This window comes from Erinaceus europaeus, chromosome 18 (genome assembly GCF_950295315.1).
Source record: "Erinaceus europaeus chromosome 18, mEriEur2.1, whole genome shotgun sequence".
NCBI classification, from domain to species: domain Eukaryota; kingdom Metazoa; phylum Chordata; class Mammalia; order Eulipotyphla; family Erinaceidae; genus Erinaceus; species Erinaceus europaeus.
This window is the reverse complement of record NC_080179.1, coordinates 34,736,960-34,750,490: the sequence shown is the minus strand read 5'-3', so window position 1 is coordinate 34,750,490 and position 13,531 is coordinate 34,736,960. Positions and strand designations below refer to the sequence as shown.

Below are 13,531 nucleotides of genomic sequence, written 5' to 3'. Positions count from 1 at the left end.
GATGTGACATAGAGAGGGTGGAGAGAAAAGTGACTGGTGAAAATCAGAGTGTGACAAGGAGGGGGCGGAGCAGGTGAGAATCCTATCACTGAACCACCAATGCCCTAGAGGGAGTGCTTTATGTAAATGTAGAAGTGATTTATGTAAATAGACCAAAGCTTTGAATGGGATTAAATCTATCCCTATATAGGCATATGGTTAAGCAGAAGCCAGGGGGAGCTGGCATACTATCCAACATATCCCCCTTTCTTTTTAACTATTTGCCATAGTATCAGGAGTGTGGGGCACTTTGTGAGGCAGGGAGACTGATAAGAGGCACACCTTTTTGGGGTTCTACTGTCCCTCCTTGCTCAACCTCTCTGTGGAGAGAGAGACTAACAGGATTGACACACCCCTCAGGCTCAAGCCCTTCCAAGCTCAACCATATCCTCACAATTACCCAACATTTCCCTCTTACTTAATGGTCATATATAACTGGGTCAATGTCTGTAAAAGGCTTCATCTCTGTCAGGGGAATAGCAGTGTAGGGGTGAACAGAAGCCTGTTGGTAAGAAAGCAGAATGATAGCGTGTAAGTGTCTTCAAAAAGAACTAGCACAAGACAGGGAGGGATAAGTAAGAGTAGCAAGAGATAGAGTGAGCCTGATGGGTGGAGAAGTGGGGGCCTGGTAAGCTGAGGGGCTAGAGGGGTGATCTGGCATTGAAAAATCCTGAGTCAGCTGGCGGAAAGTTCTATGAACTGCTACAGTCATTCTTCAAGAAGTCCAGCAGTATAAAGGGAGTGTCCAGCAAGTTCTATAGAAGTATCAGTCCAATGTCAACGGCCAGGAATTAAATGCCACACGTCTATCTTGATGGAGGAGGACAGCCACTGGAACTTTTCTTCTCTGTAGAGAGTGACCTGGAACCGCCAAAACATGATGGGCGAAACAGAAGCAGGAAGAGTAGACACCGACGGCTGAGAAAAAGGCAGTAGGAAAGTCTTGTCCTTTGGAGTCTGTGAATCAGGTTCTCCAGATGGTGTCAGGTCACATCATGGGTTTCGGGGGATGGCAGTAATTATGGGTGATGTCAGAGGTCAGGGGTCCAAGATGGATTTCTGGGGATTCTATATGAGCAGATGCTTCTTTATGCGAAGGCTTGTCATAGCTGTAGTCAATTACTTATGAAAAAACTTTGTAACAAATTAGAGGATAACTACAATTGATAACTCAATGATTATAATTGGCTTAGGTATCTTTATAATTTCATGTAAAGGTCATCTTATGTGACCTCATGTAGCAGTCTCTATATAGTAAAATTTTCATACTGAATTTAAGTCACATATATATTGATTCTTAACTATTTTTACATTGGGTTTTTAAGCAAACTCAGGTTACTAGAGTTAACACATTTTAGTGACAATATTTTTTTTAGTACATATACAATATCAGATTGATGCCAAATTTGTTGTGGATTAATTTCCACAAGATAGCTTACAGGACATTTTTGGGGGCCCTCCAAAAATGTCCTGTATAGAGGATTTGTATTTTAACTTAGGAGATGATGAATTGTCACACTGAATATTTAGAGTTTTACCTTAAACACTCAGTTACTTTAATGAATTGATTTTACCTCTTCTCGTAAGAATGTAGCTTCAAAGTTACAATTTAACCGTTAAGTTAATGTTTACCAAACTTGAAACATGCATATTAAACATATAGTTTATAACACACAGGAGAAGAAAAACTTGTAAATAAGACATATCATTTCAAATGCGAATTTAGATCTACTGTCATAGTTGAACCATCTTTACTCACACAGTTTAAGACTAAAATTTCATATTTATATCAAAACTTAAAAAAGAAATCAAAAAGAGGAATGAACAATTTTTGAACTGTTTCTGGACGTCTCCAGAAACCATGGCTGCGTCCAGCCGTTTTATATAAAGTCAGTTAACTTTCAGAGTACTCTGAGCACAATGGGTCGTACAAAAATTTTGGTCACTCAACTCACTCAATTTTTTTTTTTCCACTCACTCACTCACTCACAAAACACAACTGGCCAGTCATACCATAAGACATTCGGTGGGGGGGGGGGAAGAGTTCTGTGAATCAGATTTTTTTTTTTATTCTGCCATGCTGTATTATGGATCCTGGGGTACATCCTGCAGCCAGTCCTCTTGCAGCCAGTCTTCTTGCAGTGTTTCTTGTTCTTCTGGGATATCAGCGCCATCATGTGGGTATTGCCGGACATGGCGGGCAGGAACCCAAACAGGCTTGGAGTAATTTTGTGGAAAAATGCATGCGAAACCCCTCCCCATAGTCAACAGGGGGTCAGGTCCTTTCCAAATTTTATCAAGTGGTCTTTCCATTTGACTTTAATAGCTGGGAGGGTGGGTGGTGTTTGCCAATGAAGAATAATAGGAGGTTGGTCTGAGTTTTTGTAAATATTAAAGAGATTTAATGTAGTTAAGGCTTTTGCCAGCAGGATATTGGGGGGGTACATTTCCCCTTTTTCTTTATTTAATTGAGCCTTAAGAGTTTGATGGGTCCTCTCAACAATGACTTGTCCCTGTGGATTATACGGAATGCCTGTAGTATGAGTAATGTTCCAGAGGGAACAAAAATCTTTAAATTGTTTGCTGGTAAAAGCATGTCCATTATCCGTTTTATTAAGTTGGAGAGGTAAGCCCATTACAACAAACCAGGAGAGCATATGGCTTATAAGCTTTTTTGAGTTTTCTCCAATCTGAGCTGTAGCCCACATAAACTTAGGTATCAATTGAGACGAACACATATTTTTGTTTGCCAAAGTTGGGTATGTGGGTAACATCAATTTGCCAAAGAGCGTTGGCTTTTAAACCTCGAGGATTAACCCCCAGAGTTTGAATAGCAGGTGTTTTGATTAGACCTGCACAGGAGGAACATGTAGCAAGAATACGTTTTAACTGTGGCAGAGGAATATCAGGAAATCGAGCTCGAAGACCTTTAAGATTAACATGGGTTAGGGAATGAAAGTCAGCAGGATTAGAGACAGAGGCTAGGAGAATTCCTGTGGAGGCAAGGCGGTCAGCTGCAGCATTCCCTTGGGACAGGGGACCAGGAAGAGGGCTGTGGGAACGTAGGTGCTGAACATACAGTGGTTGGGTTCGAGAACAGAGCATAGAGGCAATTTAAATTAAAAGAGGAGAAAGTGGGTTGTCATCAATTCTTACATAAGATCGAGCAAGCCATGGAAGTAAGTTAACAATATACACACTGTCAGAAAAAAAGTTGAAGGATTCTGGTACAGCTTTTAATGCAAGGAAAACAGCATAATGTTCTTTGTACTGAGGGGAATTATCAGGAAGTTCAGTAAAGAGAGGTTTGGGGTATTGCTGGTCTGGATAATATATAAGGGCAGCAGCTCCCTTTTTTCCACCATCAGTGAACACTGTAGGAGCTGAGGGGATGGGATCTCGAAAGAAAAGTTTAGGTACTAGTAGAAGCAACAGAGGTAAAGAAGCTATCAAATTATTAGAGGGAAAATGATTATCTAATTGTCCTGGAAAACCCATTAAACTTATGGCAAAATGAGAATGGTGGCCTATGAGCCATTCTGTATCTGTGAGAGAAAAGGGAAGAATGATTGAATCTGGTTCCCTTCCTAAGACCTGAACCTATCTGTTTCTTCCTTGGCGAACCATAAATGCTAAGGAATCAATCTCGGTAAGGAGTCTTGGAGCTCCGCCTACTGGCGTATGAAGCCATTCGAGAACGCCATGTTTCTGCCACAATGCCCCCCACTACCGTGGGGGTTGAGTTAAAGATTAGAAGATTTACTGGAGAGGAGGGGGAGAACCGAATGAGGTGCATGTCCTGGAGAGCCTGGTTAACTTTTTCCAGTGCCAAGGAGGCTTCGGGGGTTAACATACGCTTTGAAGAGGGGTGTTTGTTTCCTTTTAACAGATCGAACAGTGGTTGCAGGCAGCTCGTAGGCAGATAAAGACACTGCCTAAGCCAATTCAAATTTCCAAGAAAACTTTGTAAAGAAGCAAGAGTGAGATTAGAAGGAAAAGTAACACAAGGTTTTAAAGGACGAATCTGCGTTAGGGAAATCTCTGAGCCTAAGAAAGATATTGGAGGGATTAGCTGTATCTTCTCAGGAGCTACATTAAGTCCACTTCTCTTTAAGGCAGGGATTAGAAAATCACGTAGGGCGGAGAGATCTGTATCTAATTCTCCCCATATTAACACATCATCCATATAATGAAAAACCTTAAGGCCCTTATGAATATATGGAAAAAGGGCAGATTTAACAGCCTTTTGACACATAGTAGGACTATTAGCCATGCCCTGGGGCAGTACCACCCATTTAAATCTATCAGCAGGGCTGGCATTATTAATAGAAGGAACAGAGAAAGCAAAACGTTTACAATCTTGTGGGTGTAAGGGAATAGAGAAAAAACAATCCTGTAGATCAATAGCTATGATTGGAATTCCTGTGGGAATTGCAGAAGCAAGAGGCAAATCCCTTTGGGGGGAGCCCCAAACCTGCATGGTTTTATTAACTGCACGAAGATCTTGGAGGAGGCGCCATTTTCCTGAGCGCTTTTTTAAGCACAAAGACTGGAGTATTCCATGGGCTCCGAGAATGACGAATGTGTCCCAAAGATAACTGCTCTTGGACGAGTTCTTTTAAAATTTCTAGCTTCTCCCTAGGCAAAGGCCACTGTTCCACCCAGACAGGCTCATTAGAAAGCCAATCTAAGTGAGGAGATCTGTTACGAACAGTGGCAGTTAGTATTGGGGGTGCTGGTTGGGTCTAGCAGTCTCACAGGAGTGAGTGTGGTGTCCTGCAGAGGTGTCTGAGGATATCACTACATGTAGAGATTCCAGCAAGTCTCTTCCCAATAAATTGGTGCTTATATCAGCTATTAAAGGCTGAAAGGGTCCGGTAGTCCCTTCTGGATCTTCCCACACAAGGGAATCTCGTGTGCGGAATGCTTGAGTCAATCCTCCAACACCATGTAAGTGTGGTCCTGGGAGGAGTTCCCAACTCTGGGGAACCTCTGCTTGTCTTAATATTGTCTTATCTGCTCCCGTGTCAATCAAACACTTAAAAGGAATATTACCAATCTTTACTGTCATAGTTGGGTGACCCCTTTCTAAAACAGGGGTGGTCCATAAAATCTCAGACTCCGAATTCGAGCTGTTCTCTTGCTCCAGCCGGTTATTTCTATGCTGGAAGTTCCCACATATTGCGGGTTCCTCCTTCTGCTCACCCTCTGTTATTGTTAGTTGGCGTGGTGGGTGTAGCGATGGATTGGGTCCCAAGCTGGGCTTCTGTTTGTGGAAGAAGGACACAGCACCAAGCGGGCGACCTGCTTCCTTCCCTCTTGGGGGCGGGGCTAAGGGAAGCCCCACACCTAGTTTACATTTGGCAGAGGCATGCCGTTCCTATGGAACCTTGACCAACAATCTCTCCTCCAGTGAAATCCTTTCTAACATCTGGGACAAGGCATTCGTGGTCTCTGATTCCCTGTCTGGAGACGGGGTTGCCCTGACTGGAGGCGGGGTTGCCGTCTATTTTCTGGACATTGGTTATGCCAATGCCCTTGGCGACCACACTGAAAGCAAGCCCCTTTTTGCTTATGTAAGGTAGCTGCATAGGTCCTTGAAAAGAGCTTGATCTGAGATCCTGTGTAGCTATAATCCAAGTATCTGGGTGTTTGTTTTTAAGAGTGATACAGGCCTGTCGAAAATGCGGAAGCATTCGATCCCAGACTATGGATCGCTGGAGGAGAAAACGAGCGTCAGGATTATAAATCTTCCTTTCCAAACTCAACTGGACCCTGGCAATGAATTTAGCGAGGGATTCATCAGGTTCTTGTTGAAGGGAGAGAATGGGGGCTGAGGCCGCTCCCATGGGTGGTGTTAATTGCTCCCATGCTTTTAATGCACACAGGCGTACATGATCAAAATACCCCGGTGGAAACTTGGCTTCCACCTGTTGAATCCCTGTTTCTAATTGGCCTGTTCCAAACAATGCATCAAAATTCCCCTCTGGCTGATTTTGAATATTTTTCCGCGATTGTTGTAAACATTCGTCGCGAAAGAATGCCTCCCATCGCAGGAAGAGGGGGCCTGGGAACGTAGCGCGAGTTATATCCCTCCAGTCTTGGGGAGTATTAAGGTTCTGAAGCAGGCCTTGTAAAATGGACCTGGTCCATGGGGCATGAATACCGTCATCCTTGATAGCCTGGCGTAGTTCCTTCAGGTCTGTGGCAGAATATGGATACCAGGCCTGAGGTTTTTGTCTATTGGGGGCAACATTGACCGGAAATGTGTGGACTTGCTCTGATAAGTTTGTAGCGGTAGGAGGAGTTATCAAAACACTACAAAAAATGGGAATAGATGGAAAATTTCTGAAGATAGTGGAGTCTATATATAGTAAACCTACAGCCAACATCATACTCAATGGTGAAAAACTGGAAGCCTTTCCACTCAGATCAGGTACTAGACAGGGATGCCCACTATCACCATTACTATTCAACATAGTGTTGGAAGCTCTTGCCATAGCAATCAGGCAGGAGCAAGGAATTAAAGGGATACAGATTGGAAGAGAAGAAGTCAAACTCTGCTTATTTGCAGATGACATGATAGTATACATGGAAAAACCGAAGGAATCCAGCAAGAAGCTTTTGGAAATCATCAGGCAATACAGTAAGGTGTTAGGCTATAAAACTAACATTCAAAAGTCAGTGGCATTCCTCTATGGAAACACTAAGTTAGAAGAAATTGAAATCCAGAAATCAATTCCTTTTACTATAGCAACAAAAACAATAAAATATCTAGGAGTAAACCTAACCAAAGAAGTGAAAGACTTGTATACTGAAAATTATGAGTCACTACTCAAAGAAATTGAAAAAGACACAAATGTTGGGTAGTATGCCAGCTCCCCCTGGCTTCTGCTTAACCCAAGCATCGGGTATGCCTGTATAGGGATTGGTTTGATCCCCCTCAAAGCTGCGGTCTATTTACATAAATCACTTTTACATTTACATAAAGCACCACTCTCCCTCAAGGGCATTGGTGGTTCAGTGGTAGAATTCTTGCATGCTCTCCACCCTCTCTATGTCACATCCTGTTCACACCCTACTTGGAAAGTATATAAGGACAGCATTGTTTGTTTTAGTTGGTTGTAGTGTTAGTTTAGTCTAGCTCGGCTTAGATTGTGCTGTGTCCTGCGTGAATAAAGAGATACTGCCTACAGCTCAACCATGAGTCCCAGGTCGTCTATCTCCTCTCACGAAGCCAGCCCGACACACAAAGAAGTGGAAAGATATTCCATGTTCATGGGTTGGAAGAATTAACATCATCGAAATGAATATACTACCCAGAGCCATCTACAAATTTAATGCTATCCCTATCAAGATCCCAAGCACATTTTTTAGGAGAATAGAACAAATACTACAAATGTTTATCTGGAACCAGAAAAGACCTAGAATTGCCAAAACAATCTTGAGAAAAAAGAAAAGTTGTTCTTAATCCAAGGTTCAGATTAACTTCCTTTCTAGAAAAGTTAGCCAGGACCTCTGCTGTTTACTTTTGTTTTTCATGTGGAGCTCACTAAACCCATTTTTGTCTTTTGAATCTTGTCCTTAGCCTGCTCTTTCCACTCCTTTCTCAACAGACCCACCAAGGTTTTAGCTTTCTAAAAAGGTTTCAACTTTTAAGTAGGTCATTTGCATTTCTATATGCTCTCAGGGAGAGTCAGAACCTTTCCAGGAAAGGCTGCCACCTTCCACTGGAAATCTGAAATGGAAACAATACAATTTGAAAGTAGATGGCATTTTTGTCAGTGAGAACTTAATTGATTGAATGAGTTAGAGTATGGAGGACATGATTCAGAATTATTTCAACTGTATTCAGGGACTAGAACTTTAGGGGTGAAAAACCAGATTTTTTTTTTTTTTTTTTTTTACCATAACACTGATCTGCTCTAACGTGTGTGTGGTGTTGCAGGGGAACCTGGGACTTTAGAGCCTCAGGCATGAGAGTCTCTTTGCATAACCATTATGCTATCTACCTATGCCCCAAAACCAGAATCTTTAAGAAATTTCATTTGGACTTTTCTTGGTGAAAGGAAAAAGGCCAGTAGAAGAAAATGGATGTGGCACTGAAAGGAGTGAGTTTCATAAAAGGCAAGGTATTTGTAAAAAATGAGGAAAAATAACTTAAGAAAGGATGCAAATTAGAGACAAATTATTATCAATGAAACAAAATCCTGCAAGACAAAGGATAATCAGTGAAAGTGGCCCCAAGGGACAGGGCTAGTAAAACTGGCCCTAGAGGTGAGAAATTACCTGACATTGAGGACGGGATAGGTCATTCCCTCTGTTTACAGAAGCTGTACAATTTAAGGAAACCCCACCGAAACAGTACCAACGACAGGATAGGGCTTCTTAACGTGGCCCGAAGAGGAGACCAGATATTAATTAAGTTGTATAGACAAAGATGACCACCTTCAGGAACTATTACTTATAGGAACTATTTTGCAACAACAATTTATATGCTAAATTGAGTATGGGAAACAAAAGGACAACTTGAGAGACTAACACTTCCTCACCCTACTTCATTTTTGTATTGGTCAATGAGTACATTGAGAACCATTGAGACTTCAGGCAGGTTTGTGTTAGGAGGAAATTCATGGGAAGCCCATCATGGGTTGGGAGACCTGGTGGATTGAAGTCCTCATTCTGCTTGCCCTGGACCAGCTTACTGACCTTCCAGCTGGCACACTTCCCTGACCTGTATAAATTTGCTCTCACACAAGTCTAATCCCTCACAGAACTGTCAACTATGTTCAAATTCTCCTAAATTGTAAAAGAGGCTTTTCTATTCAACAAACCTTATTTAAAATCCTTGGGGCTGGATGGTGGTGCACCCAGTTAAGTGCCTATATTACCAAGTGCAAGGACCTGGGTTTGAGTCTCTGCTCCCCACTAGCAGGGGGTCCACTTTACAAGTGGTGAAGCAGGTCTGTAGGTGTCTATCTTTCTCTATCTCCCCCTCCTCTCTGAATTTCTCTGTTCTATCTAGTAAAAATTTAGAAAGAAAAACAATTCCTATCTGTTTTTGTAACCCTCAATTACAATAAGACACACCACTTAGCAGAGAACATTATTTAACTTTTAAAAAAATTAAAAGATTTTATTTATTTATCCATTGAGAAATGATAGGAGAGAGAGAAAGAACCAGACATCACTCTGGTACATGTGCTGCCAGGGATTGAACTCTGGACCCCATGCTTGAGAGCCTAAAGCCTTATCCACTATACCCCCTCCTGGACCATGAACATTATTCAACTCAAAATTCAGGATCTTAGCTAGACAAAGGTAGTTTGTACACAGATTAATCTGTCTTGAGAAAATGTTACAATATTCCACTTCTGTCAGGTTTCTTATACAGTACTGTTAATCCAACCTAAGGAGCAGTGGCATAACTATGCTCTTCTTACTATACAGATCAACATAGGAAAGCCAAAAATCAATGGAAGGTACCTATTAGTCTTAATGCCTATTATATGATAATGCAATGTAATACTTAAGAGCCTGGGACATTCATGAAGTTTGTTAACAGCCTTTATGTAAATGTGAAAGTTTTTTGCAAAAACAACAACAACAACAAAAACGGTATTGACAAATTACTATTAACAATTGCTGCCTCGGGAGTTGGGTGGTAGTGCAGCAGGTTAAGCACATGTAGAGCAAAGCACAAGGACCGGCTTAAGGATCCCAGCTCAAACCCCTGGCTCCCCACCTGCAGGGGGGTCACTTCACAAGCAGTGAAGCAGGTCTGCAGGTGTCTGTCTTTCTCTCCCCCTCCTCTCTCCATTGCTGTGTCCTATCTAATGACAACATCAATAACAACAACAATAATAACTACAACAATAAAAAAACAAGGGCAACAAAAGGTAAAATAAATAAATTAATAAAAAAACCCAAACAATTGCTGCCTCAAATTTCCAAGCACAAAGCAGCTTCTTGTGAGAGACAGAGAGACACTTGCAGCCCTACTTCACCATCTGTGAAGCTTCCCCCCTGACCTGTCCTTGTGCATATAACCTGTGATCAACCAGGTGTGCCACCACTGGGCTCCTAACAATATTCTTGAGTGGAGCTATCAGGATTGTACTGGAAACACCTCAGCTTACTGTTTCCTCATCAAAGGAGCACACAAGGGGTATCCTGGAACCTTCTTAAGCCAAGGATGTAAGTTTGAAGACTCCCCAAATCTGCAGCAGTCTGTCCCTGGAAAGGATGTGGTTGAGAAGAGCAAGAAGGACTCTGGTAGATCAGTGATGTAGGGAGGAAGGCGTGGTCTCAGAGATGGAGGGCAAACTCACCTCGAGGAGCAGAAGCAGCATACATGTCAAATGTCAAAAGGCTTGGCTTCAGGGCCTTTGCAACTCTGGAAAAGAGAAACCCACTCCTTGTCATTCATCTCTTAGAATTCTTAAGCTGTTATTTCTACTTTCCACACAGGCACAAACTCCAACAACACAGGTAAGGTTGGCCAGAAGCAAAACAAAAGCTAGCTCAAATTTGCAGGTCAGCTCCTGGGAAGCCCTCTTATCCCACCCCCCCTAGCTCCTGCACCCCAAGCTCTTCAGGGAATTCTCCTCTACCCCCACCTCCTACAGGACCTCTCCCTGTCACCCCACAACATGCACCCCAAGCTCTGCGGGAGTCCTCTGCTTCCCACCTTCTGCAAGCCCTTTCCCTTTGTCACCCTCTACCTGCACCCCAAACCCTGCAGGGAGCCCTCCTCTGCTTCCCACCTTCTGTAGGTTCTCTCCCCTTGTCACCTCAAACCTGCACTCCAAGCTCTGTGGGGAGCCCTCTGCTTCCCACCTTCTGCAGGCCATCTCCCCTTGTCACCCCAAACCTGCACTCCAAGCCTTGCAGGGAGCCCTCCTCTGCTCCCCACCTTCTGCAGGGCCTCTCCCCTTGTCACCTCAAACCTGCACTCCAAGCTCTGCAGGGACCCCCACCTCTGCTCCCCACCTTCTTTAGGTACTCTCCCCTTGTCACTCCAAACCTGCACCCCAAGCTCTGTGGGGAGCCTTCTGCACCCCACCTTCTGCAGGCCCTCTCCCCTTGTCACACCTTCACCCCAAGCTCTGCGGGGAGCTGTCCATTCCCCACCTTCTGCAGGCCCTGTCCCCAAGTCACCCCACACCTGCACCCCAGGCTCTGCAGGGAGCCCTCTTCTGCTCCCCACCTTCTGCAGGCCCTCTTCTCACCTTCTGTAGGACTTCTCCCCTTGTCACCCCACACCTGTACCCTAAGCTCTGCGGGGAACCCTCTGCCCCCCTACCTTCTGCAGGCTTACAGCAGCATCGGTGTCTATGGCGACCTGAATCCGCAGCCCATTGGCTGGTTTAATATGCTGGCGGACCAATGGAGAGGTTGATCCGTCCCCTGGACCAATAGGCGAGCAGGGGGCGTAGCGAGACGCAGCGTGCTGACGTCAGGGGCGGGCTGCCCGGAGTAGTCGCCGGCCGCTGAGGCGGCACCATGGGTACCGGGTAGCTGGCGCGGGGCGCGGGAGGCGCCGGGAGGGCGGGGGGAGGGAGGGCCGCCGCGGCCCGGACTTCTTCAGTCCCTCCCCAATGTCGCCGACGCCCCCGATCCGCGGAGCTCCGACGGCCGCCGCTCAGCCTGCCAAGTAAGTGGGTGGCCGGGACCCCTTGACCCGGCCCGGGCCCGCATCCCCTTTCCCGACCCCAGGTCCCCCCCGTGCCCCAACCCTCAACCCCGACCCGGATCCCGACCCTACTCCCAATCCCAGATCCTTGATCCCTGCCCCAACTCCCGATCCCGGATCTCCGACCACCGACCCCTGACCCCAACCGGCCCGGCCCCGCAGCCCCCTCCGTGTCCCCAGCACAGCCCCTCCGCCTTGCGGCCCCAAGTTCAGTCCATTTGCTGCTCGCGGCGACTCCTCGGCGCACCCCCGCCCCCGGAGCCCGACCCGCAGCTCCCACCCCGGGTCGCCCACCCGCCTGCTCCACGCCCTGGCCGCACACCCCCGGGCGCCCGCCGTCCAGCGCTCGCTGGCTGCGGGCTCCCGCCCACACCCGCGGCCCCAGGTCGGCCTCCACTCACGGCATCTCCCCGGCGTCCAGCGCCCCCTCCAGCCTGTGACCCCCACGTGCCACCCTCTCAGTTCCCGGGCCCCAGCTTCCCCGCTTGTGCCCCTGCGCCGCCTCTTTCTCCAGCCGCCCGGAGGGAAAAGGGAGCTGCCATCCCCAGCTTGGTCTTCAGCCCCCCCCCCATCCCGGGGCTGTCGGGTCCTCCGCACCCCCCCCCCCCCACAACTGCCCGGTCCTTCTGCAGCCCCCTCCCCTCCGTGGCCTGCTCCTCCCCCCGGCTTCCCCTCCCCCCCAGGCCTGCCCCTCTCCCTGGGCCTGCCCCTCCCCTCGGGGCCCGCGCCCCTCCCCCCGGCCGCTGGCCCCTTAGCCCCCCAGGAGGCGGGGAGCTGTGGGTGCCCTCCGTCTGCCGGCGGGGGTGGGGGCTGCAAGCAGGTGTGTGCGGGCGCGCTGCGGGCTCTGCGGCGGCAGCTTTCCGTGCGGGCGGGGTGCGGGGCCCTTGGCCCCGGCGGGCGGGTGGGTCAGCCTCCCAGCATCCATGGCCCACCGCTGGCACCTGGGGGGTGCGGGAGCCAGCGGGGCAGTCGGGGTGAGCCCCGCACAGCACATGCATCCGACTCTGGTGGACTGGCCTGGCGAGGTCTCGGCGGCGCGCCTGCCTCTTAGCAGGCTCCCGAAGGAAGGGTGCGGGAGGCCCCAGAGCCGGGCGCTCGGCAGCCGCGCCTGCTTGAAGAGGCCTGCGGGGGCCCGCGGACAGACATGTATGCAGGGACCTGGATGCCCGCTCTGTGGCCACGCGCTGCTGCCCTGGGACCTCTCGGTGGGGCAGGAACAGAGGAGCAGTGTCTGCTCCGCCGGTGTGCAGATAGCGCTGCCTGGTACTGTGAAGCCCGGGCCTGGCGCCTTGGATAGCGTGAACCTAGGAACTCTGGCATTTTCCTGGACAGTGAGCGAGCCCAGGTCGCGCTGCTGTCTGGTTACTGAGTCTGAAGAAATAAATTACTTTTAAAGATGCTTATATGGATACGTTTAGTAGTGGTTAGTATCCATTTTCATCTTCATTTTTCTTTCCTTTTGAAATCAGAATTTTCACAAAATACTTGGCTAGAATAAACTATCTCAAGAAGAGAAATAGAGGATTCTATTGCTGTAGGATCATCTTTTCTGGTTCTTGAGAAACAGTTATAGGAAAGGGTAACAAAAATAAAACGATACATGTCCAAAGTGTGCGCGGGCTTATTTAACACAATTTAATTTCCTGGTCGCCTTTGTTAATAACCCTCCCCACGCTTGCTTGCTTTGTACTAGATACAGGAAATAGGAAGTTGGTTGTCTCGCTGTCTTCCAACACCTTTGTGCGATTAAAGGCATTGAAAACTAAAACGGGTTCTGCACTGGGAAAGGCTGCATCT

At 47.1% G+C, this 13,531-nt stretch overlaps 2 protein-coding genes across 21 annotated transcripts in view; one reads left to right on the top strand and one right to left on the bottom strand.

Moving 5' to 3' along the window:
- Positions 1 to 11,548, bottom strand: part of CCDC148 (coiled-coil domain containing 148) — a 325,900-nt gene extending 314,352 nt beyond the window's left edge. For 3 of the 7 annotated variants that reach the window (XM_007524305.3, XM_060177896.1, XM_060177897.1), the window contains exons 1-2: positions 11,271 to 11,339; positions 10,371 to 10,435 (exon numbers count right to left, since the gene is read on the bottom strand). In XM_007524305.3, the coding sequence (XP_007524367.2) occupies positions 10,371 to 10,395 (25 nt within the window). In that variant the 5' untranslated portion in view covers positions 10,396 to 10,435; positions 11,271 to 11,339. The other 4 variants (XM_060177892.1, XM_060177899.1, XM_060177898.1 and 1 more) reach the window with 3 other exon arrangements.
- The window catches only part of PKP4 (plakophilin 4), a 198,687-nt gene continuing 196,703 nt past the window's right edge, over positions 11,548 to 13,531 (top strand). For 9 of the 14 annotated variants that reach the window (XM_060177885.1, XM_060177883.1, XM_060177882.1 and 6 more), the window contains exon 1: positions 11,549 to 11,695. The gene's annotated coding sequence lies outside the window, so the exon portion shown is untranslated. Of the gene's footprint in view, positions 11,696 to 13,531 lie in introns of all 14 variants that reach the window. The other 5 variants (XR_009545963.1, XR_009545965.1, XR_009545964.1 and 2 more) reach the window with 3 other exon arrangements.